General features: G+C 40.5%; 1 protein-coding gene across 3 annotated transcripts; it reads right to left on the bottom strand.

Annotated features, from left to right (window-relative positions):
* Window positions 1-174: 174 nt before the first annotated feature.
* On the bottom strand, window positions 175-27,769 carry mbnl3 (muscleblind-like splicing regulator 3). Of its 3 annotated transcripts, XM_074673418.1 has the most exons (8): window positions 27,390-27,769; window positions 19,838-20,841; window positions 12,730-12,894; window positions 12,113-12,316; window positions 11,781-12,020; window positions 10,770-10,926; window positions 6,784-6,878; window positions 6,209-6,347 (listed from the first exon to the last, which is right to left on the bottom strand). In XM_074673418.1, exons 2-8 carry the CDS (start codon window positions 20,009-20,011, stop codon window positions 6,345-6,347), a joined length of 1,038 nt encoding a protein of 345 aa, XP_074529519.1. In that variant the 5' UTR covers window positions 20,012-20,841; window positions 27,390-27,769; the 3' UTR covers window positions 6,209-6,344. The 3 variants fall into 3 exon arrangements, with proteins under 3 accessions (XP_074529518.1, XP_074529517.1, XP_074529519.1); XM_074673417.1 differs by lacking the exon at window positions 6,784-6,878 and having other exon boundaries at window positions 175-6,344; window positions 27,390-27,768; XM_074673416.1 differs by lacking the exon at window positions 6,784-6,878 and having other exon boundaries at window positions 175-6,347; window positions 27,390-27,767.
* Between the last annotated feature and the right edge of the window lie 156 nt (window positions 27,770-27,925).

Raw genomic sequence — 27,925 nt, 5'->3', positions numbered from 1 at the left:
CTCTGCAAAGCTGCAGTTTTAAGTCCAATATTCCAGAGTACTTGAGGTTGATGCGAAAGATTTTAACCTTTTACATTAGTTAATATTACATCAAATATTATGTCATATACAAGCATCCCAGTTTGAGAAAGATATGAGATGACTCCTTTAAAAAGGTCATGAAGAGATACTACAACACACACCAGAAGAGCATCACAGTTAAGTGTTTATTAAAGGTTAAACAGAAATTGCAGAAATCATCATAGGCACAGTAACTTACTCTTAATAGCTATACACAGCAAAATAAATTGGCATGTAGCACAGCAGCACATACAAGCACCACAAGCAGATAACAGCAAGTGAAAGGATAGATGACAGCAGTCACTTTGAGCCCGTCCTAGAGTTTCAGGGAGAGTTTTTCATATGGCTTAGTCCTGAACAGTCTTTGGCCCTCATCATCTTCCACAGGCTGCCATTCAGTCTGAGAATTTACCCAGTTTAGTACCAATTCACCAACAGTTTTTCCATAAAAGGTTATGTTAGACACAAAATACAAGTGCCCTTTAAGTCAGTTTAAATGCAGAATATTAAAGAAAAACCACACCTTGCATGATAAAGGCACGATAACAACTAATCCATTTGAAACTTAGCATAAGAACAAAATCACAGTCATATTCACATGTTGGTGCCTGGGAACTCATAGTTTGATAAGTGCTCTGCTTGTATACATTCCCCCTCATGTGGAGTCAGAGGGCTGTGAACTTCTTCACCAGCATTACTCAGTCCATCCACCACTAGGACAAGTGCCATGGCAACAAAATCGCTGGCTCAAACAGGTACTGAAGAGCATTATACAGCATGTCCAGGAACAGAGCTATGCAAAGGTGTCACATCAGATAAAACCAGGTTGTTTGCAGTTTTGCCCTAAATCCTGAGGAGAATTCAGATTTATTGTTGTTTTGTGTTGACAACAGTGACGACAGGGAGCAAAGAAAAACTCACTCAATAAAACCAAAATTAAAATGATTTTAAACCCTGTGAAAAGAATTGCACATCTAAGAACCTCAATAGTTTGACTTATAAATCTGCTCCTCTTTCTCTTTTTTTCCAGCCAAGCTCTTTTATTCAGCAAACCCTTTGTTTCACTGTAGATGCTGCAGATGCATTGGTATGATCATAATGCAGTTGTGAATTTAATATCAGCAGTGATTTAAGACACAAACGCCAGACTGATTATTTCCTTAAAACCACCTCTGGTGTTGACGTACCACTGGACCAAAGTTTTTCTAGTCTCTACAGAGCAGTTTTCTCAGCCAACCATCCAAGGTTCAGAGCAAGACAATGTTGTGATCGGTAAAGCACAGGGCTCTTGCAACAAACAAACAAAAGGACAAAGCGATATATTTATGCTGCAATAAAATGACAGACATACTCATATAATTAACAATACATCGATTTGATTTTCATCTTCTCTTTTATCTATATTTATTCAAAATAAATTTTGAGTATTTGAACATAGTTATGTACATAAGTGCAAACAAGGTGAACGTTACACATTCGTATACACCTCAGCAAGGTACGACATCACCCAGCACAGCTGGGCACAAAGAGGCCTCTGGACCACCTTCTCGGCCCAAACTGAAACAGATCTTACTAAATGAAAACTCACACACCTCCACACACAGGAAACTGAGCGAGTCCAGTCTGCAGGAGAGGAGAGAGAGTTACTATTTATGTAATCAAAGAAAAAAGGTGAAGCTCTCTCTATAGTCCAAAAGCCTCTTTACCTCCCTGACAGATAGGTGTTGGCTTTAGAAGCCAGAGTCCATTCTTAATGCTCAAAAACACCATGTACAAGAAGAAAACAAGAGAGATCAAAAAAACAAAAAACAAAACAAAATAAACACCTGATCTCCCCTTAGGACCTTTGGATATATCAAGGATTTCAGTTTCATACAAAATAGTGAATCACGTCCCAATAACAAGACAAACTAATTAGACATTCCCTTTTTCAATAAGTTAGTGTTGTATGTCATTTCAATGAATGTGAAAAAAATCACAATTAGGATAATAGAAAGGTAGCCATGTTGTCATTTTGTTGCCATAGCAACAGCAACTATTACCATTAACAATGACTCCATCATTGTATACAAATGATTTAAATACTATTTATATTTTTCTTGTTGGTCTACACAAACTATCAACTATGTATAAATGCGTTTTTTTATTTCCATGCTGAGTTTTTTATGTCTGATAAAAAAAAGTTTAAATAAGGATTAATACATGTCACTTTCATACATGGCTATCACATCTTTATACAGTGAGCAGGAAAAAAGGCCCTTTGTTTGTGCCCGGGCAACATAAGAATGCTCAGGGTCAAATAACCCCCCACATGCTAAAGGATCTGGTCACTGCACACAATGGTCAGAGCATTTTGCATATTCCAGACTAACTCATGTCCATATGAGAAAAAAATACAACAAGGCCCAAAGAAAACCAAGAGCCAGACAATGACAGCAGGAAAGAGGTAAAAACAGTTTGTCTTCTCACTGATATCCTCTTGTGCATCAATGCACTTAAATGATTCAAACTCCCACAGGAGGCACAATTTCATAATCAAGTATTTTGTTTCTGGTTTTTGTTCCAGCTGGACAGCAGTCAGTGAAGGCAAAATGACGTGAAGGGGCAAAGAGACGAAGGCTCAAGGATTACTTGGCTGGACAAAGCTAGTCTTTCAAAGCTGTAAGATTCAGACTAACTCATTTGTCTTGACATTCTTATCATTGATTTCATCAAAGAGGAGAGAAAATTTGGGCTTTAATCAAAGACTCTTGGCCAAACCTTTCAAGAAAGAGAAGTAAAGGAAGTACTGTCTGTACTAAATACGATAACAATGTACCATAACAGAAATACAACAGGCCACTTAAAATGTTGTCTGTCATGTAGAGGAATTCAAGGGAAGTAAGTGTTTTTTTTCATTGAAATGATGATGGGAAAAATAAGTTATCTCTCCCATGTCAGCACACATGTTAAGCTTGAACCAGGAGGCAGCTAGTTTATAGACTCAGCTTCAAGGATAGAAAGCTAGGTGTTTATTTAAGTGGCAGAAAGATAGGCCAATTTTGCTTGATTATAACACTGAAACATACAGTTAAACCAATTCAAAGTGAACATCAGAGTCGGACCCGGGTCAATACATGGGAAGCCAGTGAGGGACTAGTCCTTTTCGCAGCAGAAGTGTCTCCCACTGGTCAGTCAGTCAGTTAGTCCAGACTTAAGTTTATTTTATTTCCATCAAGTGGAAGACAAAATAAGTTTTTGCTGTACCCACTCCAGACTATTAAAATGTTCACAGGGGCATCTTGCGCACATTCAAAAGTTGGGGTACTGTAATATACTTGTACTGTGTACTGTGTACATAAGTACTTAAAAACAACAATTCTGATTAGGGATGCACGATATTATCAGCACAATATCGGTATCGGCTGATAAAAGCTTAAAAACACGTTTATCGGTATCCGCAGATATGAAACTTTCTGCCGATAGGCACAGCCGATAAGGTGCTATTCAGTTAGGATTATTATTTTCCATCTGAAAAATGAGCTCCTTAAATAAAATGTAGCACTTCATTTATTTGCACTGCAGAGCTCTGTGTCTGACACCAGGTTGTTTCAGTCGCTCTAAAATAATCAAATGAAACTTGGTTATGTTTAAAAATGCATTGTACATTTAAAGTTCATGTGACCTAAAGAAATTATTTTTCTGTATTTCAATACTGAATGTCTTGAGTTTGAAAAAATAATGCATTTCTTATTTATGGTAAAATCAAATGTTTTTTTGTCGTGTTTTATGTGTGTTTCTTAAACGAATAAGACCGTCACAATAAGAGTAACATATAAATTCCAGAACAGGATAGACTTAGCTTTCTTTACAGTGAAAAAAACAAACAAACTTGTGATTCTCGATATCGGTATCGGCCAAAAGGGGTTTCGATATATCGGCATATCGGATATCGCCAAAAATCCAATATCGTGCATCCCTAATTCTGATCAATATTCTTAGGGTAAAAGATATTTCTACAGGTAGCCATTTCAATAATCTTTAAATAGTGAATCCCTTTATTAGGACATGCCTGTCTGTTGGAGGGGCATGTATCGAGTTTTTGCTTTTGATGAACTCATCATGCAGTAACATTGTTTAAAGAAACTACATTTAGGGGAACCTGGGATCATATCAGTAGCATTTACATCTAAACTAAGATGTGATCTGTTGTCTTTTCGACATACCTGTGTATGCACACAACTCTGTGTTTCAAGTCTTTACATGAGCCAGAAGACAGCACAGCTGTCTTGGAGAATGAAGTAGCAGAGGTGTGTTTTATCTTTATTTTAGCGCTGGTGTGTCCGTAAACTGAACTGACAGCAGTGGTTTGAGTGGACTCCAAGCAGGCACATTAGATTCTAGATATAAAAGTTTTTTTTAACCAGGTTTCTGAAGTCTTTACGCCTACGGAGTAATTCTTGAAGACATTTGGAAAACAAAATTTCACATGGTTTGTGCTGATTGAAACAATCAAACCAACTCTTTACCAACAACCGTGGCTGCCGTTCTCAGAGTGTGACAAAGAGCAGACACTGCTAGAAAAGACAACACATTAGAAACTCCACCAAGATGCTTTCAAAGTTCTGAGCTTTCTCCCTGAAGAGTCATGAAACATGAAACTCTTGTGCCGCTCATTTGATCCCAAAGCTACGTAAAGAAGACAACCACACAAACCAGCTTTTCCAAAAAACAAAAACCTTCTCTTGTTCTCAGAGGGAGAAATTGATCCTAGGGACTTATTCAGGTATTGCATTTAACCAGCGGCTCCTTGCATAAACCACCATTTGGCACACACTGACTTTAGGCACAATGTCAGGCAACAAATCTCGGTCCCATCTGGTCCAACAACTCTGACATCTGATAAAAGGTTTCAGGCTTTAAGTTTTAATTTAAAATCAGATTTTGCTTTGATATTTTGGTTTGTGGCTAAAGTAAAGACTTGCAGTGTGAAATTTAGAGTAGTATGTCTACGCTTGCAGATTGTCAATCTTTTGTAAATCAAAAAAAAGGAAACATGATAAACAAACCTTTGTTTCCAATCATCACACCTACCACTATCCTTCACCACCATGAAACGACCTCTGAAATTCAATAGTTTAACAATATTAACTCCTTTTTATATGATATGTTTTCTTATAAGCTCTTTTTTATTTTGTTAAACTAAGATTTCTAAAAATCTCCAAACTCTGTCTATTCAATAAAGAGCAACTGTATATGAATTTTTGGACAGTTTGTAGTTTTTTAAGGTCGCTTCATGACATTCAAAGTATTCCTCATTTGCTGCTAAGACTCAGTAAGGACCAGATATATTATAAAATCAAAGACTTTATAAAACACACTTAAAGTTTATGATGGAGCATATTTTTAAAGTGGCAACCACTGTAGTTATTGGACTTATTTTTACAATAAGAGCTATAAGCTAATACACAGTATTTGTGTAACAACAGATATTGCCTTAAGTTACAATCAACAAAATCCTCCATGGTTTGCTGCACAGTGTGTTGAATTATTCGGGGAAACTTTGTCTCCGCTGCAGCCGAGCAGATAAATCAAAGGCACAAATAAACTAATGATGACTCACTGACATTTCATAAGGCAATGAGACCATCAAAACAGACTGAATGATAAACACATTACAAAATAAATGTACATTAGTAGCCAAACGTAAACAGGACATGATATGAAACACTCTTTCATTTTGACAACACGTTGATGGTTGTAGACCAGCGACAGGTCTGATCCTCTCAAAGTTTCTGACTTTGGAACAGTAAAATATGTTGGGTCGCCTCATGTGATGGCTCCGACCCATAAAGGGCATGTAAGTCTTAAATGTATGTGTTCGTGTGTGTGTGTGTGTGTGTGCACGTCTGCTGCACTTTTAAGGTGAGGGCATGTATGGCTGTAGAAGGAGGGAGCTGTATTGCTCAGCCTGATCAGGTCACACTGCATCAGGATGGCTGCATTAAATCAACAGTAACTTGTCTGGGCTTGTATTGCGTGAACCTTCGCAGCTGTCAATCAGTGGTAATGTCGTATTAGAAGTCTCACACCGTCACTCGGTCAGTGTGTCTGTAGGTGAGGCACATGTTTGCTGCATTCAGATAGATGACCGCCCCTGGTGGTTTAACTTGGGTTTCGGGAAAGGCTTACTGAGTTTAGCGCCACAGGAGCCGCCATCAGCAGTTTAGGGACGGGACAGAAATGAGTTTCCATTGGGACGCACTGGAGCTCCATCGACTCGGGAGTCAGAAGCTCTGAAGGGTCTACTGGAGGGGAGAGAGAAAGAGGGATGAGAGGTGGAGCAGACACAAGGATGGAAACCTGCAGTAGAAAGTTAGTATCAGTGTGTTTTGCATCAGTCAGTGTTGATATTTCTTCAAGTTTTAGGAAGGAACTCAGTTATAAGAGGCTGGTATATTTACAGATGTAAAACCTCATATTTTGTGTCCATGGATTACACAGAGAACTGTGACAGATGCTGGTTTTTACGCAAAAAGTACATTAGAATGAAAACAGCTCCTTTGAGATTTCTCTCAGTATACATCCTGTTTTCATTTGCTCACATTGCATCAGACTGAACAGCAAAGACGGATGAAATGTGAACATAACACAGGTGACACTGAAACTCTGACCTGATGAGGAAAAAGACTTTGAACAGGACTAAGAGTTAAATAAAAAAAGAACTGAAATGAAAGAGCAAACCTGATTCGAGGTGGCTGATTCAGCGAAAGGAACATTGGTGACGGGGGTCGAAGCCGACGAAACAGTGGAGGTGGTGGCACCGTGCATCATGGGAACTTTTATTCAGGCGAGTCAGACGACAGACAGAGGACGAGGATGTGGAGGGCAAGGGAGGGGGACGGGGACGGGGAAGGGGAGGGGGTGGGGGAGGGGACAGGAATGATATGGTTACCATGGCGTAATGTGTAGGATCAAAAATCATGGCACAAGTCAAGTGATACTGCCGGGATGATTTTCAACAAGAATCAAGACACATGCAAAAGAAATAAGAGATAAAGTAAAAAAATGCATATTCAATTAGCCAACCAGCTAAAAACTGAAGAAAAATGCATCATCTCAGCAACAAATGATCCTCAAACGAAGAAGGCAACACACAGCCATACAATCTGATCAGACTGAAGGATCTGATTTATTGTATTTATATGGACAGAGCATGTGTATGACGGAGCAAATGGTCTGTAATAAATACAAAACCAGGAATGTCACAGCTGTGATCTGACAAACCTTATTTAGGAAAAAAAATCATGTTTTTCTTTTAAAGTCAGCTGTAAACTGCATCTGCAACTCATTCACTGACTGAGCCGCTATCCTCATCATCCATAAAATACTCATAAACCCATGACTGGAAAAGGCTGTGAGGCTTGTCTGCAGCTGTGGACAAAGGAGCATCCAAAGCTCCTGGTGTTCATTGTCAATTAGCAGACACTTGTTTTTATTTACAACCAGGACGCAGATAAATTGTTAGGTCACCCAATACTTCTGAAAAAAAAAAAAAAAAATCACTCAGAGCTATGATGTTTCTTCCTGACATCCTGGTCTCTAAAGTTAGCTCAACTCTTAAAAGTCATATGACCACTTTTCTGTGCTGCTCACTGTTTTTTTGGGTCAGCTCTACAAAAAACAAGAACTCACACAAATCAATTAAAACGACAAACCATTCATAAGGTTAGAGAGCTACTTCGCTGTCTTGTTGTGGGTTCAGAGAAAACACGCTTTTGGTTGTATTATGGGAAATAGAAGCTTTAGGATCTAACCCCAAACCGCCACAATGTTTTGACCTGTGCTGCTTCGATTTTGTAAATCCTAGAAATTAATGGACCCATTGTGCTCAACAACTAGGAAACTCATTTCAAAAAGCAAGCATGGTCCAAGAATCTGGTTAAGTCTAACCAGAGGCAGAGTTTAACATCTTCATTTAATATGTTAACATCTTTTGTCTGCCTCTTCAATTCTCTGAGCCTATTTCTAAAGTGACACATTACTGTATTAAAGGTTGTTATAAAGCTACTAATTTCCTAGGTGTTTAAACTGGAATTTAAATTCCTAGCCATCTGAAAACACTCAAAAACAGGCAAAACTGAGAAAAATATATTCAAAGTGTCAAATCTTCTGATTGTGACTAACAGCAGCAAAGCTAACAGCCTTCAGGCCCCAAGGTTGCAGGTTATCGTCGACACAGACCACTTACAACTTAATCTCTGATTATCAAAATACTGCCAAACCATGTCTTATGTGTGTTTACCTGCCACAAACAGGTAAAAGAGCATTATATCATTATGCTAGTAACAATTAAGCAGAAATATTGCTCTAGTTAATGTCAGGTGACTGTGCTACAGCTCAGACAACACATAACCCACATCCAGGGCCTCAAAACACTTAAAAAATGTATCATTTGTTTAAATAAACAGGAATTCTGGTGCCAACAAAGTGATGCTAAGTGTTGACTACAAATACATCTATTATCATAATATTTGTGTGCAGAAGTATTATTATTATTTAAGGCCAAAAACAAGTCAGGTAATGTATAAGAACAGACAGCCAGACACAGATACATACTCTCACTGGTATAAAACAGGGTAATGTTAACACAATGCACGACTAACACAGGATGTTAATGTGAAAGCAGACATGCTGACATAATGAAACAGAAATTAGGCTTCAAAGGCGACAGTGGGCTGAAAGGTCTCAAATAAAGGTCTATTTCGAGGTCACACAGTATCTCACCAAAAGGTTTTAATATACCCCTGTATATTAGAGCTAAGATGATCTCAGCTTCAGGTCACAGCCTGCTATTTCTTTTATTTTATATTGTTGATGGCAGCTATTGTTTTCTGATTCTGTACAGGATAGTGCATGATAATATGATCGTATTTAAATGTCATTGAACAGAATTGCTTTTATGTGATGCCATCTCTTTTTAGTCTTTCATTTTCCTTCTTTCTCTGTGTTTTAGTCTCTTTTCCTTTTATTTGTGTCTCAGCCTTTTTTATCCTTTTATTTGATGATATTTTTCTTATCATTTCAGCTCCATCTTTTATTGACTGCTTATTTGTTATTTCAACAGACTGGTGTCTTTATTTACTTTTAATTCAGATTGTTTTACCTTGCGTCACACTTTTAATCTCTTTATAGAAATCATTTAAAGTCACTGTGTTATTGTTCTATCCCTGTTTCATCTCAACTATTTTATTTTTCTTTTATTGGTCCTCATGTTCTCTTTTTAGCTGCAGTGTTCCTGTATTGTCTGGGTGCTTTTGGGGTTAAACTGATATATGTGTTGTGGAACTTTCTCAGCTTCATTTTGCTATTTGTGTATGTCCTAACTGTTCTTTGATTTTAATGAACCTGTTCTTTTTACCTTGTGTTAAAACTCTTGTGCTTTGTTATCTTATGTTCCTGACTGCTGTCAAATCACTTTGTAAACTAATGTTTTTAAAGGTGCTATACAAATAAAGTTTATTATTATTATTATAACTATTATTATTATTATTGTTCCCTTTGCTCTGAATTTTACTCTGCTTTAGATACAAACTGTGAGTAAAACTGGAATTTTTAATGTTAGAAACTTTACATTAGGAACATACTCTCACAGGCTCTCTTCCTCCGTCACATGCATATCACATGTGGCTGACCTATTAGTGGATTCTGAAGGCCCCACGTGCAGAGACAGATGAGAGCAGAGGAGAGGACGGCAGGAGAACAAGAAGAAAACAAAAACACAAAAGCAAAAAGTTGGGACGGGTGAGCCTGATCAGGTTAGTGCAGGCAAAATGTACGACTGCTTATGCCTCCTCACTCACCACTGATATGTTTACGCTTACCATGAAAAGGAAAGGCCTTTTGTGCTGATAATTACATCCCATGTGACATCATATTCGTTATAAGCATGAAAGGTCATTTTATGCCACTAAAGGTGCAAGTTTTCCACAATTTTTCATCAGGAGCTTCATCTAATAATTCTTTTCATACTGTGCAGCCATCTAATCTAAAATATGTTTTCAAGTAATTTAGAAATAACTGACAATTAATTCTCCTTTCAACTGATAAATAATTCAAATTGTTTCACTACTTTAAATATCCAATTAATTTTTTTATACATTTATGACCTCCCCAAAATCTAAATATCATGCTGTAGTTCAGAGCTCATCTGGTGTCAGGTTGCAGTGAGATGTCTGGTTTGACAGAAAACAGCAAAAGAATGATCAAAGAAAACCACAACATCAACAAATATGATAAAGAGAAGTACGACTAGCGCAGGTATCGTCTTTGATCAGTCTCAATTTAGCTGCCTGCTGCTCCTTTATGTCATCAAAGGCTTCTTCCAGTGAGAACAAACACAACTTTGGATTTTTTAAAAACAATTAATGTCTATTTCCAAACCATGCACCAGGATCGTCATGTTACAAACGTTTTATCAGCTCGTCATCACACATCAACACTGAAGCAGGTGCAAGCGACACAACACAGGAAGGTAAGCATGTTTTGATAGAGTGGTTAAACAGAAGTTACTATCCTAAAATAAGACCTCATAGACACAAATACACCTGTCCACACTCTTGCATTTGTTTGCAAATCCAAATGATCACTTTAATTCAGCTACATGTGAGGTACACTAATAAAAACAGCAGTGTTATGTTTCAGTAATGCTTGTGTCATTAGAGGCTCACCGGTGGGGATGAAGGCTGGTTGTTGGAGCTGCATGTTAGCCAGGGCCTGCTGGTAGTGAAACATACTCGGGTTGAAGACAGTGGCAGCAGCTCCATTGCTTTTCTCTAAGATCTGCCTTTTTGGATGTGTCTGCATGGCGCCTGGAGGCAGGCCATGCTGTGGAAAGATAGAAATGAAGAAAAATAGAAGAAAAGGCTTTAAATAATGGGGGAATATCAATGTTATCCCTTAAAAAACACCCCTGCAACATCCTGTGTAGTCTGTGAGAAAATGTACAGTCATCTCTGCATGGAAAGGTGAACATAAGATTTATGACCACAAGGGGGTGCTGCTGTATCTAAGACTAGCTGATGTAAAACAGAACAGCAGTCAAGCCAAGAGCATGATGGGATTGCTATGATTTCATCCACTGATCAACATTTCTGAAAAAAATTGAAAGTGAGAGCAATTTTTTCAAAGAATGGTGAAACATCACCCAAAAAAGCCAGCCACAGCAATAAAACTTAGAAAAAAAATCACATTATGATGGTTGTTTGTTTTTATGCGAATTGGTATCTTTTTCAGACACTGTCTTTGAATTGTATTCATTTCTTCATGCACTGACAGTGTTAACAGCTGCTCAGGAAAGCCAGTTTTAGCCTCTGTAGCTCAGTCACTGAGAGTATGGGCTCAGACGCGTGCACAGTAACGACATTCATGAAAAAACATAATCCCCAGACAACATCATCAAATTTCATGCTGCTTGAGGGACACTGTGCTACCCTGATTCCTCATTGCATCAGTAAACAAAATACAGGTACAGAACAAGAACATCTTCTGTTTCCCTGCTGTGTTAAGAACATGAGGTAAAGGCTGATTTCTAGCTCTAGAGAGCGTCAGGTATCGGTTAGTTTGTATTTCCTAGGGTTCAATGTAGAGTAGAAAAGTTGATAAATTTCACATCCATTGTACTTTCTTTTTATAAATAAAAGAAAGAAGATCTTCCATAGTTTGGATTTAAAAAGACTCACCAGAGCTGTGGACGCTGTGTTTTGAGTGGCCTGGTGCTGGGCAGCCTTGATCCTGGCCTGCAGGTGAGCCGGGGGATGGAAGTACTTGCACTTGTCTCTGCTGCAGCGGCCTTTAATATAGTCCATGCAGACAATGACTGAGTTTTCGCTGCAGTCTACCATCCCAGCCTCCAGGGGATGAGCATAGCGACAGTCACTTTCACCCCGTGTGCAGTTACCACGCTGAAATTCTCTACAAACCTGGCAGGACCCAGCAGAAGCACTGATAAACATTCACCTTTCACCATACTCTGGACAAACATAGAAATAACAACTGTACACAGGCCGCATACCTCCAGCTTGTCTGTGCGCACATGTTTTTGTGCTGAAGTGCCGTTGCCCATGGCTGCCAGGCCGGTGGGACTCCCAGGAACCAGCAGGGGAGTACTGGGCAGCAGCTCAGGCATCAAGCCCATGCCTGGGCCCATGTGGCTCAGATACGGACTGAACGCCATGCTGGGACTGGTTGCCAGGGAAGGCGTCACTGGGAATGTCGTCTAAGAGAGAGACGAGGGCAGAGACGTGAGAGACAAAACAAGTAATGGCAGAGCGTTTTCTTCTTTAAGAGAGGATTTGATTGAAGCTTAGCTAGAAAAATACTTTACATGGAGTAATACTTTTACCTTATTCTAATGAATATCATCCATCTTATCTTTTAAATCTATTCCTTTTAAGCTTTTATCCATATTTCTTTTCAACTTTTGTTGAAAAGCTTTTAAACTATGTTATGTTTGGCGTCTTTGTGTGTCTTGGAAGGCACCTTTAAATAAAATGTGTTACTGTTATTAGACAGTATACAAACATAGCTCACACTGCTCATAAAGTAAAAGACAGCTGTGTTAGTTTTTTCTAATTCAAAGCATTTATAGAAACACTGCATTAAGTCCTGATTTAAATGTGCATTGCTCACGATGGGCTGCAACTGTGCTCCAGGCAGCATGAACTGCATCTGTTGAGCCAACATGGCTGCTGCTGCTTTCTGCTGGATCAGGTTGTTTCTGCCATTAATCTCCAGCTGTGTTTTCAGGTGTGGTGGTGGGTGCAGGTATTTACAGTTCTCACGTGTGCAGCGTCCCTGAGGAGAGAAGAAAGGAAAGATGAGAGAGCAAACAGGCAGGGTGACAGCCATCAATGACTTCACCCTGTCATAAAAACAAAAATTAGGCAGCACAATGACTCACAGGTAAACCTTCAAATCTCACTGAGGCAACTGTTTAGTTAAACTCATTCATATGATCCTCTAATTTGACTAAATACCAAGAATAAAGCTGTTTACTAAGCAAAACTGTTCAGCAAATACTGGTGAAATGAAGAACTAATGAAGTCCCAGGAGACTGTATACAGCATAATTCATGAGAAATAAGAAACTACATTCTGCTCCTCATTAAAAAAGTCAACAGAAATCTCACTAACAGGCAGCCAGACAAAAAAATTCTCATGTGTCTTTCATAAAATAACCAGGACTTGTTTCTCAAGCTGTGACGGCTGTCACATGTACCATTACATGACAGGTGGAGTGTTTGAACAAGGTTTAGATTTTTCCAGAGTCACAGCAGAAGTCAAATAAGTGTCCCTGACAAGAGATAAAAGCTAGAGAGTGAAAACAGATGTTCAACTCTCACCGCCTGTAAAGACTGACGACCTTTCCAGACCTGGTTTTAATCAGTCCGACGAATGAGCTGCATTACATGTAAGAATGTACATGCAAGAAGCAAATAAATTCAAGAGGGAGTTTGGTGCAAAAAAACGAACTTAGTGCATAATAAAGCATTTTACAAACAGCACCAATAAGCCTTACTCTCTCACTTCTTCAACTGTAATTTACATAAACTTGCTGTCAGACTGTTTGCAGAGGTCAAAATGTAGAAGAGTTTAAGCATCAAGATCCCAAAGTAGGAATTTAAGACTAAAACACACCATGAAATGCACAATTTAAGTATCAAACACAGGTGGCAATAGTTACATTTTGTCTTCACATTTTATCAATATAGTCAGCAGTTTGTTTTAATTTCTGAGGTTGAGTCATTTAAAAGTATTTTACAGGTGTGTTACTTACAGAACATGACAATGCAACATTTTGAAGCATTGTGGTGAATCTTAAATCTTTCTATATGAAGGAACAGCTTTAATGTGTTCCTCTGTTGGACACAAATGATTTATTCAGGTTTAATATTTGTGGGATGCAGAGCAGGACTTGCAGCTCGAGCAGCCGAAGCCTTTTTATTTGTCTTGTAAGCAGAGCTTTACTTGACACAGGCAGGCTTTAACAATGATAACAGAAGGTTTAAGTCTAAGATATAAAGCTCTGGATTTATTTATTTATTATTGTGACTTCTATTCATACTGTTTCATCTAGACAAAATGTCTCATTTTCAGGAAATCTTGAAGTTGCCCCGATTAGCATGACTGGGTTTCCCTAAAATAAGAAGCCTGAATCACTCACTAATCTAACTATGAATACAAGATGTTTCATACAGATGGATCAACAACAGCAGCTTTCATGTCTTGGTATGAATTGAGGTGGCTTAAACTCTATGTTTTAGTCAGCTGAGGCTTTTTACAGCCTCTGCCAGAAATCCTTTAGATTCTAAGTAATTTTTTATGCTCACTTTTACTCGCCATCTTTGGCTTCCTGACAAACATTAAATCAGATTTTGAGCCATTTATCTAAAAGCAATTCATTTTACCCCAGACAGTCTCTACAGCAGTGTCCTTCCTCCCTGTTAACGAGCGTGGGGAAGGTGAAGATGGTGCTGCAGGAGCACAGCTGCAGGAACACTGCAGGTCAACACACACTCAGAGGAGGAACTGCAGTCTTCATTAAACCCCCGGGCAGACAGCAGCTGTCTGCCCCTGCAGAGGAGCTGTTAACTCGCTAAACTACCTTCACCAAGACACTGACACACACACTATGTCATCAGACCCCACCCGCACCTTGTTGGGTCATCACGAGCTGAAACAGCAGTAAAACAATAGAAAAAAAGGTGAAGTGACGTCATGGTGCAGAGACTCTGACGGTGATGGATGATGTCATGCAGAGAGGAGGACACAAAAAAAGAGGCAGAGGAAGTATGCAGGACGGGGAGAAACTGCATCGCTTCATTTACCGTTACCCATGAGGGATTTAAACAACCTCAAACAACTATAAAGGTGTATACGAGCAAACATGCAGCAGCCTGAAAAACGGTCAGGATGGTACACAGGCTCACACAAACACCCTCGCCCACACTGGAGCAAGCTTTGCGTCAGCGAGCTGAGTGTTTAGGGATGAGTCTGTAATGAGAAGCGATTCCCATGAGTCCAGACAGCTTGCTCAAACTCAGAAAGAAGAGTTGTTATTGATGAACCCGAGGGTGCACTTTGTACATAAGACCTTCAAAATAAAATAAACATACAATACACTGTTTTTGTGTTCAGTGGTATGGACATTGAGTCTTTGGAAAAACTGAAATCTGGTGCAGAGAGGGAGGCCGATAAAAAATGGTGTTGTGGGTCAGGAATCTCCTTTCAGTCACCATGGCAACACACTACGCAACACAGATAGAGTTCCTGTTGGAAAATGATGTGCCGCTGAAGCACTCATGGAGAAGACCGAGACCGGACAACAATAAACAGGAACAGTCCTCAGACGTTCTCAATTGAGAGCTGTATCAAACCCATCTGCATAAGACAAACATGATGTTTGGGTAACACATGTGATACCTCATGACTTATGCTAGCAGCGTTATTCCATACATGGGACTGTTGCATAAATAAAAATTAAATGTAGCTCAGGCATGACTGTCCTCAGTAGTTGAGCCTAGAAACATTACATTTACCAAATGCTGAATAAAATATGGATGAAACAACAGCCCCCATAAAGGGAAACCAAAACATGTAAATGCAGTAAAGTGGTTGTAAAGCCCTTCTCTTCTGTTTTTCAAAGAGGAAACAGGTTTAACTATAAAATATTAATACAGTTCAAAGAAGTACAGAATATGTTTTCTATCTGTGTGTAAATTTTAGCAGCTTTTCTACATGGAGTCTTAGTCTTTATTAAAAAGAATACCAGTTAATTTTAGTCATGTTAGACATTTTATCCTCGTGTAAAGAGTCTGTTTAACTTGTGTCACATCCGTCATTCATCAACTCCTGGTAAAAATGGTAAGGCACTCTCCTTTACATCCACAGTGCACCTAAAGCAGCTCATTTCAGTCACAATCAAGTTCAAAACTGGAGCAAACTGCAAATAGCTAAAAAACTTAATGTGTGATTTTCAGGCCTGAATGTCATTAGCGCAGTTTGCTTCGAGAGTTCGACCTTGAGGCAGAGCAAACAGCAGGGGAAATGATGAGCACCTCGCTAAGATTTATTAGCAGCTGATGAATCCCTCATTTCTCTCTTAAAGGATAAGTTCGGTTTATACAGCTTTTGCATTGTTTATAGAATGAAGTAGAACAAAATACTCACCCGGAAGGCTTTCCTGATCCAAGCAGTGCTTCGGGAGATATTTAGATCCAAAATCGTGCAACGGACGTCCGTATAATAGGATCCATCGGGGCATAAACAGCGCCGCTCCTAAAACTACATTAATCATCCAAAAACTCATGTTTTTCACCAATATTCCATCATGGTCCGCTCCGGGTTAGTCCTCTGCTGCAGTCTGTGTCACTCCAAACATCGTTGTGTAGCTGTAATGACCTCTGAACTAACGAAGACTTTGTTTACCTTTGCCCCTCCGCACATGTGCAGTACTCTCTGGAGAGCTGACTCCACTTTCTCCTTTCTTTGAGGGGCAAACGTAAACAAAGTCTTTGTCAGTTCAGAGGTCATTACAGGAGCGGCGCTGTCTGGAGTGACACAGACTGCAGCAGAGGACTAACCCGGAACGGACCATGATGGAATATTGGTGAAAAACGTGAGTTTTTGGACGATTAATGCAGTTTTAGGAGCGCCGCTGTCTATGCCCCGATGGATCCCATTATACGGACGTCCGCTGCACGATTTTGGATCTTAATATCTCCCGAAGCACTGCTTGGATCAGGAAAGCCTTCTGGGTGAGTATTTTGTTCTACTTCATTCTATAAACAATGTAAAAGCTGTATAAACCAAACTTATCCTTTAAGATGTCACCAGTGTAGTATATCAGCACACTTCATGGTCTGCACTTTGGTTTCACTTTTGTACAGCTGGAGGAGATAAGGACATGTTGTCAATTTTTATGTTCACTGGATAATAAAATAATAACAGAGTTTGGATTGGTTTAAACATTTATGGTGATTGAAGGTGACTCACACATGGCCACTGTCTTTAATTATCTTTTTATTCTTTTCTTTATCTTGTTGAGTTAGTTTTATATATTTCTTGTGTCCTGATAGAAATTAATAAACAAAGTATTCATCTGTTAATCCAGAATACTGTGATCAGTAATGATATCAGTGGTCGGTTGCAGCATCATGATGTCACCCTGAAGTAACAGCGCTGTTGAATGGTGGGCAGATGTGACGTTTGCACTAATCACCTGAGATGACAGCAGTGTTTTTTAACAAGGTAAAAAGAACCAGGCAGGGATCTGACCCCTGCCTCCCACCCCTCTTGCAAGTTCAGACCAACCAGACAGTGCTAATGGAGGAGCACTAGGGAATGACAGCGGCTGCTTCATCCCAGGCTGGAGATGCCAGATATGGGAGGGACAGTGAGAAGGGAGGCCATTAGTAGATAAATCCATAAAATTAACAAAAGAGGGCGGGGTGGGCGGGGAGCGGGAGGAAGAAGTGATGAGTGTCTCTGTTAGGGACAGAGCGAGGTGCTTCTTTTTTTTTTTCTCTCCATCAACCAAAAACAATGTCACAATGTTAGCTGAAAATAATCATGAACGACAAAAAACACTGATGTAAAGAGGTGGTTGTTGTCGTATTGTGCTGGTACTAAAACCCTGCTGCAGTCTTGAATAAAGAAAGCCGCTTTGACCTTCGACTGTCACCAACTTCTGTACTTTTTTCAACCAACAAATCACACCCCAGGCTTTCAAAAAGTCACCTATGGCTTTAATGCTTGTTCACTGCCTTAAATACAAAGATACTCTCCTCTTTCTCCCATCAATGAAACCAGCACAGAGCCAGGCTGTTGCTCTGCGCTAAAAACAGCCGTGCCACTCAGGAAGATCAAACTATCCAATGGGTATGCACTCCTGTGCTGTTGCTAGGCCCCCCTCTCTGTTTCTCTCCCTCTCACTCCCTCTCGGTCTCCCTCCTGCTCTGGAGGACATAACACAGAAAATGGCTGAATAATAAATTCTAACTCAATAAACGAGGAGACAGCAGCTGCACTCAGACAGAAAGCCCCTTGTCTGGGTCTCACTTGTTCTCTGCATGAATACTAGTCAAGAGAAAACCCTCGCTCGAACACACATGGATACACACACATGACAAAAACAGTCACTACTCCCTTTAGGGCTGCTGGCAATATAACCAGGGTACTGATAAGGTACAGAAACACACCATCACTTTTTCTACGGTGCGTGAGGGGATCTGGTGTTGTGGTTGTGTGGTGGAGGAGGGAGGAATAAAGTCAGCAGACAAGCTGCAGTGACGGAGAGGAGACACAGGTGACGAGCCCACATCCCGAGAGAATGGGCAGACAGGAGAGCAGCGATTACACCGGGGTAAAATGCAAACAAAACACAGCTTAATGTGACTATATGAGTCACAAATATAGAGTATAACAGGACTTCCATCTGGGTTTACATGAGGGCTAGGCTGTTTGAAAATTATTCAGTGGACACTGATAATCCTCAATTTAAGAATAAATTCTGATGTTTAAATTCAGTCTTCACTTTAACTACCTAGTGGTCAATACTGGTATTAATTAATCTATCTGTTATATAATTACATATTTTATCTTGGCACCACTATCTCATCATTTTTTAATTTCTATTTTGTAATTTTTTAAAAATTCCCATTTGCAGGCTTCTAAATATTCAATATTAATATTGAACATTAGCATTACCTTACTAAGCGAGTTGTCCTCATCTAAAGCATTTGTGTCCAACACGGAAAAACCAATAAAAGCTTGCAGCTGATTCTGAATGTTGGGTAATATTCTTCTTTCAAAGGGATTTCATTTGCTCAATACATATGGAAGTGATGCCGATACATCTAACATTCGAAGTCTGCTATAACAAAGACAAGGATGACTCCCTAACAACAAAACAACATAATGCAGGACCTGCAAAAGCATAAAGACATTTGTCATTAGAGTATTATGAAAAAAGGGGCCTTAGAGGATGGTACGGTGACATTGTGGGGTAGGACTTTTCTGGATGTCGTCTGGCTTAAGACTTTTTCTGAGTCATTCAAATCAACATCTTTACACTAAAAATCAAAACATTACACATCATGTTACCTCTCATTAAAAAATCTACGTTACCCTGGTGTAATAGAGAGGTAACATATCCTCTACCCTTGACTGATGTCAGTAAAAAATTTAGTATTCACCTCATGTTCATAATTCTCCCTGACAGGTTTTTGTGGAAGATAATTGCATTGACAAAAAACCTGCAACACACTTTGGTGACACTAAGATATAACAAGTTTCCTTGTTCCTGAATCACAGTGACACATAGATGATAAGAGAAGCAGATTACAAAATTACGAGTTGTCTAAAAAGGGTGAAGAGTTTTGAAGATGGATCAGCTGAGACAGCTTGAGTTTTTAAACCTTTCCCTCTGAAATACTGAAGCTAAATGTGGAACAGAACTTTCCCTGAAGGCTGAACTTTTCCCCTTTAAGGTGCATTAATTTTAATATTACTCCAGCAGGGGTGGGTAATCTTATCTATGACAAACATCCTCCCTGCAGAAAACACAATAAGACAGCCTGTGTGTGATGTGCCTTTAAGTGGGCAACTTGTTTGATCATTATGAGCAAAATGAGGGTAGCTAACTTGACAAAGCTGACGAAGCTGACAATGCGTGTGTCCAAACAAACCAGATATCACATGGAAATGACTGATAAGTGTCAGCTCTGTAGAATTGTTACCTTGAGAGAGTCAAAGCAGGCGATGACTCGGCCATTCTCCACATGGCAGCTCCGGGAGGGGTGGGCAAACTTGCACTCGGCATCAGACCTGGAGCAGGTGCCTCTCTGAAACTCGCGACACACTTCTAGGGTCAGCCATTTGGTGTCCCGTCCCATGGTCATGCTTACAGCCATCAAATGCTCACAAACACTGAGCAGCGGTGGAGACCGATGGATGGAAAAACTGTCTGATGAGAGCAAGGGTGACTAATGGTGATGCAAGAAAAAAAAGTCCCCGGCAAAACAGAGGAAACAGGAGCAAAAATATTCCTCCCAAGCGCAAATAGGCAGCACGTCCTTTTGGTAGGTTTATTTTAAGGGATGTTTATTAGCTCTTCCTGGGAAAAGTGGCAGCTGACGTTTCGGCCCTGTGAGATAGAGGGACTGACTGTGAGCAGAGGCCAGCTCTGTCTCAAAGAAAAAAAAAACAGGCTACTCTGAGGACATCACTCTGGCATGCTTGCATTTGTGACAAGGCGTCTGTGCCTTCACCTGAATCAACCAACACCCTGGGTAAGTCTGTTTTACATTCACGTCAACATGGCCAAGGCTGAGGGCACTGTTTGACTCTTTTTGTTCAAATGGCCAAAATAAAGAAGATATCTGTAGAACAACAAAAAGCAGAACCTTATGGGGAAAGCGTCCTTGCTCTGATGAGACGAGGTGCCGGCTAGCTCAGGGTTTGTAGCAGCTGCAGCTCAGCAACGTGGGATGGATGACTCTGTGGCTGTCAGGATAAAATACAGCCTCCATTCAAGGCCAAACACACCGAGCCTGTCCTGTGCACATCCAGCAGTCAGGCAGCAGCTCACAAGCAGCAGCAGACGACACAGCGCAGTAGGCACTTTAAAGTTCCACTTCCTCTTCTTATACCAGTCCCTGTCTCATCCGCCTCATCGGTGTTGATAATTCTTCTGTTGTCATCCTCCTGAGTGACCCCTCTCCTGCACGTCCTTGCTTGTTCTCTGTAAAAATAAAGAAAGTCAAACATTAGCTCAAAGCGTTACCAAAACACAAGCCTGTTGAGGCGAAAGACTCATGAGCTACAACCTTGCATTGATAGATTTTGTTTAAAAGAAGGGGGATGAGGACCAAGAGGCACGAGGTTGGGCGGGGAAGAGCCAAAGAGAATCAAGCGAGGATAAACAAATAGGAGAACAGAGCATACAGGAAAGAGGGAGGGAGGGAGGGAGCAACGAACAGGATAGGGCAAGCTATGTCTTGATAAAGTGATACAAGAGAGAGACAGAGAAAATCAGATAGAGAGATGACGGGGCTTGCAGGAAAAGCAGAGATGTCACTTGGACTCCCTTGAGCCTACGGTAGCTAAAAGTAATAGACAAACTTGTAGAGAAGCAGTGTCCTTGAAATTGAACGCCTGGCACATGTGGGCGACATAGATGATCCCCAGACAGTTATTAATGTGTTGGGAAGAAGTAGGAAAAAGAGAGACAAGGCAGAGAGAGGGGGCAGTTCTTCACAACTGCAGCTGCTGTACTCAATGCAATGCCTCAGCCAATCAAACAGGGTCTTACAGGCACACAGAGCACTTCAGCACCCAATGGTGAAGCAGTTTCCACAGCAGCTCCTCCCTCCGCAGAGCCCATCCTTGTTTTACCAGGCTTATTTCACTGGTACAGCAGAGTCATGGCTGAGCCACATGCTAGTTTTACACTGAGCGACAACTTTTGGCTCACTTCAAGCAGCTTTGTCTCCACAGTGGAGTGAGGTTAAACCACCGTAGTGTGATGGAGGGAGGATGTCTGCTGTCTGTCTGCTGTGTGGCTCCCTCGCAAGGAGCAGGGTGACGTGTCAGGACTCTATCTGAATACAGATCACAATCAATAAGGAGGCTCAGTAAAGAGACACAAAGAGGAAACTACAGGGTAGATTTCCCCGTAGAAAGCTAAGTCCAGATGATGCTATGAATTATTTAAAAATACAGTGAAAGGAAGGCTGTCCTGCTTGTCACAGATGACATAGAAGTAAAGTAATACACAAAGCAATTCAACAATAGGCAATATGAAGGAGGGGAGGGGTACCAAATAAAGGGAGGAGGAGCAGTTTGGATCAGATATTATCAGTCCCTGCGTCTGATGGCGGCAGACACAGACGGAGAAACCAACAGGGGGGGAGAGTGTGCAGGAACGTGTGTGTGAGCATGCAGACAGACAGCCCAGAAGGAGGAAACTGCAGTGGAGTGAGAGAAAGGGGAATGGGGGGAGGTGGGAACTGAACTGATACACCAACCTTCAAACACAGGAACAAAGACACATCACATCCCCCAAATAAGAGGAAGGAATCAGAGATGAGCAGGTATTGCTTTGCTTGCTTAACCATCCTGCTTGTCTGTGCCTCCTCCTCTTCCCTGCCCACCTACGGATCGATGGAAACTTTTCTCATGGGGGCGAGACAAGCACTCCTCCAGCAGCTTTGCCTGTCCTGTGTTCAGTTCCACATCAGGCGCCCTTTGCTTACGCACACCCTGACAATGCGGCTCGGCAATGAGCGAGGAGCATCATCAAAATGCTCCTCAGCAACACTCCTCTTTTCTCTGCTCACTACAGCCACACCAGACACCAAATGGCGCGCAGTTGCCATTACAGCCATTCTTGGAAAGATGCACAGCGACACTGGCTCTCATCCAGAGTCCGGCTGGTTCACACTGCACCCTGTACCTTTGAATATACACAGTAACGACCTCGAGCTTGCTGAAATGTACTATTGCTATGCTATCCAGGACTTTCACTCTGCCTAACATTTGTTTGAAGATTCCTTGATATCAGTGCCCTTGACCTCTATCAGGGAATCTACAGACGTTTTAAGACAATGAGGGGAGTTTTAATTAGAGGAAGTGCACCAAGCTGTAATGTACCACATAGGGCCTTGTGTTGGTTAGAGCATGTTTCTGAACAGTCAGATCAGCATATAAAAGCTGTTAGCAGGCTAGTAGGACAATTTGAAGATATGCTGTATAATAAGTTACTCATGAATGTGTGAAACTACTTAACCCGGGAGCATTCTGCACTGACTGTCACTGAATTAAAAATATCCGTCAGAGCAGCTTTGAGAGTCTGCACGTATGCGGCTTAATCATTCCCACTAAATATGTAAACCCTCTTAGTTTACACATTCTTTCATGCTTGTAATTATCACATATACGGTTAAACCTGTAGCAGGAAACAAAAATGACAGAATAATCAGAAGGAGCAACACAGTGAGGGAAACCATCTCCAAGGACAGAGAGGCCAGACAAAGTAACACTGATGCTGACGAGAATATTTGTATATTTTTTCATAAAATATTATACAATATTGACACAGCGATGACTCTTAAGGGAATGCCATGCTATCATAGTTCTTAGGATTAATTGATTCAGGACAATGATTGTCTCATGATGAAAATGTGTTGACAATCTTTCCAACAGCAGACTGACTTTACCACCCATAATGCCACATTGCTATCACAGGCAACTCCTTTATAGCTTTTCAAACTGTCACACCGACTGCAAACAAAAGCAGTGTACGCAAAAAGCCATATTAAGCATCCACCCTTTCTTGCTAACCACTGGCTTCAACCAGAAGCCCAAAAAACCTGACCACCAACAAGGTTATCAGATAACAGCCTATGGGTGCCAAGAGACTTTGACAGCTCCTAACAGAGCAGAGCTAATGCACAAGGAGACCAGGAGCTACACTAGCAAAACAAAAAGCTGAGGGAAATATCTTGTTTTCAACAACATGAAGTTTGTTTCTCTTGCAGTTAAACATTAATAAAGAGCTTTGTTAGAGAGGGAAGTAACATGCTTGAGGCTGCTTTATTTTGCAGTTGCAGCCCACACAGAACTGCCAGAGTGATGTTTCTCACAACACTGGAGAAAGGGTCAGAGCTCATCAGTAACAAATATTAAAAACAAAACGAAAATGCTTTTTACAACTAGCACCAGAACAGAGCAGCTTGTAGGGAGAAAATGAGTGCCATTATTAATTTGGTTAATTTTCTTGAATACTAACTCCTTCCAAAAATGAATCCTGATATAATACTTGAACACTGAAGGAAATGGAATATATTAAACCTGGGATGTTACATTTATTACTTTTTAAAGAAAAATAGCAGCAAATCCCAGCATTTCAGAAGCCAACTAACCAATCTATAGACTGACAAATGCTGAAAACAGTAACCTCGGGATACTCTTCAAATTTTGCCTCACAGCTGTATTGTTTTTGTTACAGAACATTTTGTACATTTTGAAATAATCTTGGCCCAGTTAACTTCTCTGACCTTTGTGATGCAGCACAAACAGCCTGTGCTTGGATGCGGCATGGTGTACAAATATAGAGTGCCCCAGTTAAAATGGTCCTTATGTTGCTGCCTGTCCTGCAGGTGTCTGCAGTATGGAGAGGGGCTCCAGCAGTCAGTGGGTGAGGGTCAACATGTAGGTGGAACAGGAAGAGGGGCGAGTATGGAGGAGACAGATCTGGGTGGCTGCTCTTGACTCCTGCGCACTGCGTCCCTCATCAAACACAGTGCACCAAACGGCCCCCGGCTGTGTAACCTTCGCCGAAGCTCTGATGTCTGCATTATGGCTGGTGAGTAGGCTGGGTGCCACCTCGACAGGAAGCCGCACACCTCACCTGCTCACAGTAAAGAATGGCTGTACATTAAAGTAACTACAGAGTGTTTGTCGGGCAGACTGTGCCCATTGAGAGACGTAACCCTCAATACCAGTTCTCTTCTCAGATATTTCCCTTTGCTCATTGTTGTAATCATATTAGAGGCAGGAGACTGTCATTCTAATTTCCAGCAGAGGCTGAATTTATTTATCATTAGTGGTGTAGAAGCCTCTAGTTGTAGTTTAGTTCTGTTTCTTAAGTTCAAAAGCATCAGACATCAGTTGGGGATAATCATGCCGTAGCATTAAGTAAGTTCAGAGCTGAACTACATTTTCAACAGTGCAGTGAAGAGTTAAGATTCAAACAAAGCTAAAGTGCAAAAAGGAAGTGAAAAGCTGAATAAAATGGTACCGTTGCTCTATTCTGTTGCACTTTAATCAAAGGTAACTTTTGAGACACCAACAAAAGAAAGCTGGATTTATTTTAAAAAGTATTAATAGATGCTATAAAAAAGTCTCCTAGGCTTTCCTTTATTTTGGGACAAGTGAAATGAGCTGGAAGACCAGTCCATGGAAGCACACTGGTAAAAGCACAGCAGTGCATCTGAGACATGGCTCACCCTGTCCTACTCACTTTCTTTTCTGATCTCGTGTGACTGGTTCGCCAGCTTTAACCGCGTATTTGCCAAACCTTGTAGATAGTTCTGCCTCCTGTGAATCATCCTCACCAACTAGCAGTCAGAAGCATGCTCTATACTACAGTCACCTTGGTTGCATATTTATTATGAAGATCTAAATATTCTAATAAATGTTTTTTGGACCATTACACATAATTTGAGTTCCATAATTAAAATAAATTAAATCAAAAACATTTTAAACACTTTTCTTTGACGTACAAAAGTATGAAACCAAACTAATAAGCCTTTGAACGATTAAGCAAGTGCACACTAAAGCTAGCTACATGTTAGGGATGATACTGTCTGCAAGAAGATAATGATTTTCAATAATTATAAATTGTAAAAATAAATTGTAGATTTATTTTTAAACTCATTACATTTGAGTTCAGCTGAAAGCACTGAGGGGTTGTAAATTTTAGTATCAAAATTAGTCAGTAATTAAACACAAAGATCTCTTGAGTTAGAGTATAATATAAAAGCTCTTAATTTTAAGTAGTTAAGGATAACATCAGGAGTTGACTGAGCTATCCAACAGTCCTCAAAAGTCACAAAGTCTCAATGTTTTGAAGAGAAGGCAAATGACCTTGCAGCAATATTTATAACAAAAATCATGCAGCTCAGTGTTTTGTACCAAGGGGACACAAGTGTTGATTTTAGCTTTAGAAATACACTGAAAAAGTCTGTGTCACAGAAAGAAACCAGATGATTGTGTCAGAGCTTTTCCTCTACAATTTGGGGTTTTCCCCATTTCTAAAAGCCAGTTGGTTTCCTTCTTTGTGGCAGAGAGTTGGAAAGAAGTAGTGATAGAAACACAACCATGCACTCTAACTGAATACAACTCAATAACTCTTCCAAGAACAGTGACAAGGACATGTACTAAGCGAGGATAACCTCGCTGAACAGGTGATTGGTTAAAAAGCAGAAGGTGGGAGATCCATAAATCACAATGAGAGTGAAAGCCAGAAGCCTGGAGGGAGCAAAGTAATTAGGTTAAGTATCAGTAATCCTTTCATCTCATTAAAGCACCACAGTTCCCATTCAGACAAACACACAGCAAACCTATCCCATCAAAGTACAAAAGACTTGGAACCACAAAGTTTAGTGCAGGGTATTTTTTACAAGGACGAGTGAAATCTTATCTTATTTCACCATAATACTATTATTAAGCTGTGAGTTTTGTATCCCAGTTGAGAGATCACAAATAATTTTTTTTTTTAGTCAAAGTTCTGTCAGCATAAAATTTTGATGTATTACTGCTAAAGTGCTACTATATGTTTTCATTTGGACCGTAAAAGACTGAGTACCAGGCACCTTTGTGTGTGTGTGTGTGTGTGTGTGTGTGTGTGTGTGTGTGTGTGTGTGTGTGTGTGTGTGTGTGTGTGTGTGTGTGTGTGTGTGTGTGTGTAAGAGAGAGGCAAAATAAAGACAGGTTGTGTGGGAAATGTGGCAATATACCTGTGTGAATGCCTGTTCGTCAGTTCATCACTGTTTATATTAAGTAAAGAAGAACTAGCTAAACTGGTGCAGAGTCCACAGCCTGCAGGGAGCATGAACTTGTCTTAACTTGGCTGTTTATGTCGTTAGAGATTGCAAGACTATGGTGTTATATCCACCTGATGTGTGGTTACTGTATGTTGGCAACAAGTGACAACACAGTATATACCATGGTGGTTTAAGTGTCTGACCCCTGGGGGTAAACAAGGACAACACTGCCTCCCTGCACAGCAAGCTCGAAGGCTGACTGCAAACCCTGCAGACGTGCAGACAACCAGGAAGCAACCTGCAGGTGTTCAGTACTTCTAACACGCCTAATTTACCCCAAAAAGTAATTTTACATAGATATTTTGGCGAGTAAATTCTTGCATGACGCTATCACCTCATTGAGAGCCAATAAAATCCTGCGTATTACATTAAACCAAACCCTTGTGTGCAGATCCCAGACTTGAATGTGACCGCTGGTTACAAGATTACTCGTACACTTACAAAATACAGCCGTCTGCCCCCAGCAGATCTGTACAAAGTGGGGAAACGTACATGTTATTACTGCCAGTGTGTTACAAACGAAGTATACCCGTTTTTCAACAATAACAAAGGCAGGGTTGGGATTCCACGCAACAGGCAGAATAAAAATGTTACAGAGCTGCAATACATGAAAAAAATGTATAACTAGGAAGAATAAATGTGGCTTCCACCTCAACTGCGCCAGACGTGCTCAGCTTCTTACCTATTTACAGTCCAATCGGATCCTGTCTCTGCTGTCTTCTCCCGAAATTGGCGTCGGTTAAATTTCAAATTTTAATGGTTACTTGTAATAAAAAAAAGCACACGTCCTCTTTCGTAAACAAATCGGTATGGCTTCAAAGTGAACTAAGATGGGCGTTTTCGCAAACTGTAGGTAATAAAGAGCAAGTGAGAAACAAAACGTGTCAGCGCCGCGGAGTGAGAAAAAGAAGAAGCGGGGTCCGACCTGCAGCTGAAGTGTTCGCTGCAACTCACTGAGCTCGGCTGCAGCTCTGACTGAACAAACAGCGGAATAACACATTTGAAAAAAAAACAGAGGGAGGGCGAAATGTTGAGGGAGGAGTTGGGAGAGAAAGGACGAGAGAGGGTGTGTGTGTGTGTGTGTGTGTGTGTGTGTGTGTGTGTGTGTGTGCGCGCGCGCTTTCGTTTATCAGGTAACATCATTAGCAACCGGAGAAATCAAAGTCACGACACAGGCACTGCAGATATCAAGGTAGGCTGCCATTAGCAGGTATGCAC

The sequence above is a fragment of the Halichoeres trimaculatus genome, unplaced genomic scaffold, assembly GCF_033239565.1.
Source record: "Halichoeres trimaculatus isolate MK-OKI-2021-1 unplaced genomic scaffold, fHalTri1.1 fHalTri1_scaffold_7, whole genome shotgun sequence".
NCBI lineage: Eukaryota > Metazoa > Chordata > Actinopteri > Labriformes > Labridae > Halichoeres > Halichoeres trimaculatus.
The sequence above is the reverse complement of the archived record's forward strand: the minus strand, read 5'-3'. Positions and strand labels throughout refer to the sequence as shown.

Bases quoted from the DNA above. Each gene is read 5' to 3' on its own strand.
- mbnl3 (XM_074673416.1), bottom strand. From the start codon at position 20,011: ATGGCTGTAAGCATGACCATGGGACGGGACACCAAATGGCTGACCCTA. The intron at 12,021-12,112 runs GTATGCGGCCTG...GGGTCCTGCCAG, and splicing joins TGCGCACAGACAAGCTGGAG to GTTTGTAGAGAATTTCAGCG. The intron at 10,927-11,780 runs GTGAGTCTTTTT...ATCTTTCCACAG, and splicing joins ACACAGCGTCCACAGCTCTG to CATGGCCTGCCTCCAGGCGC.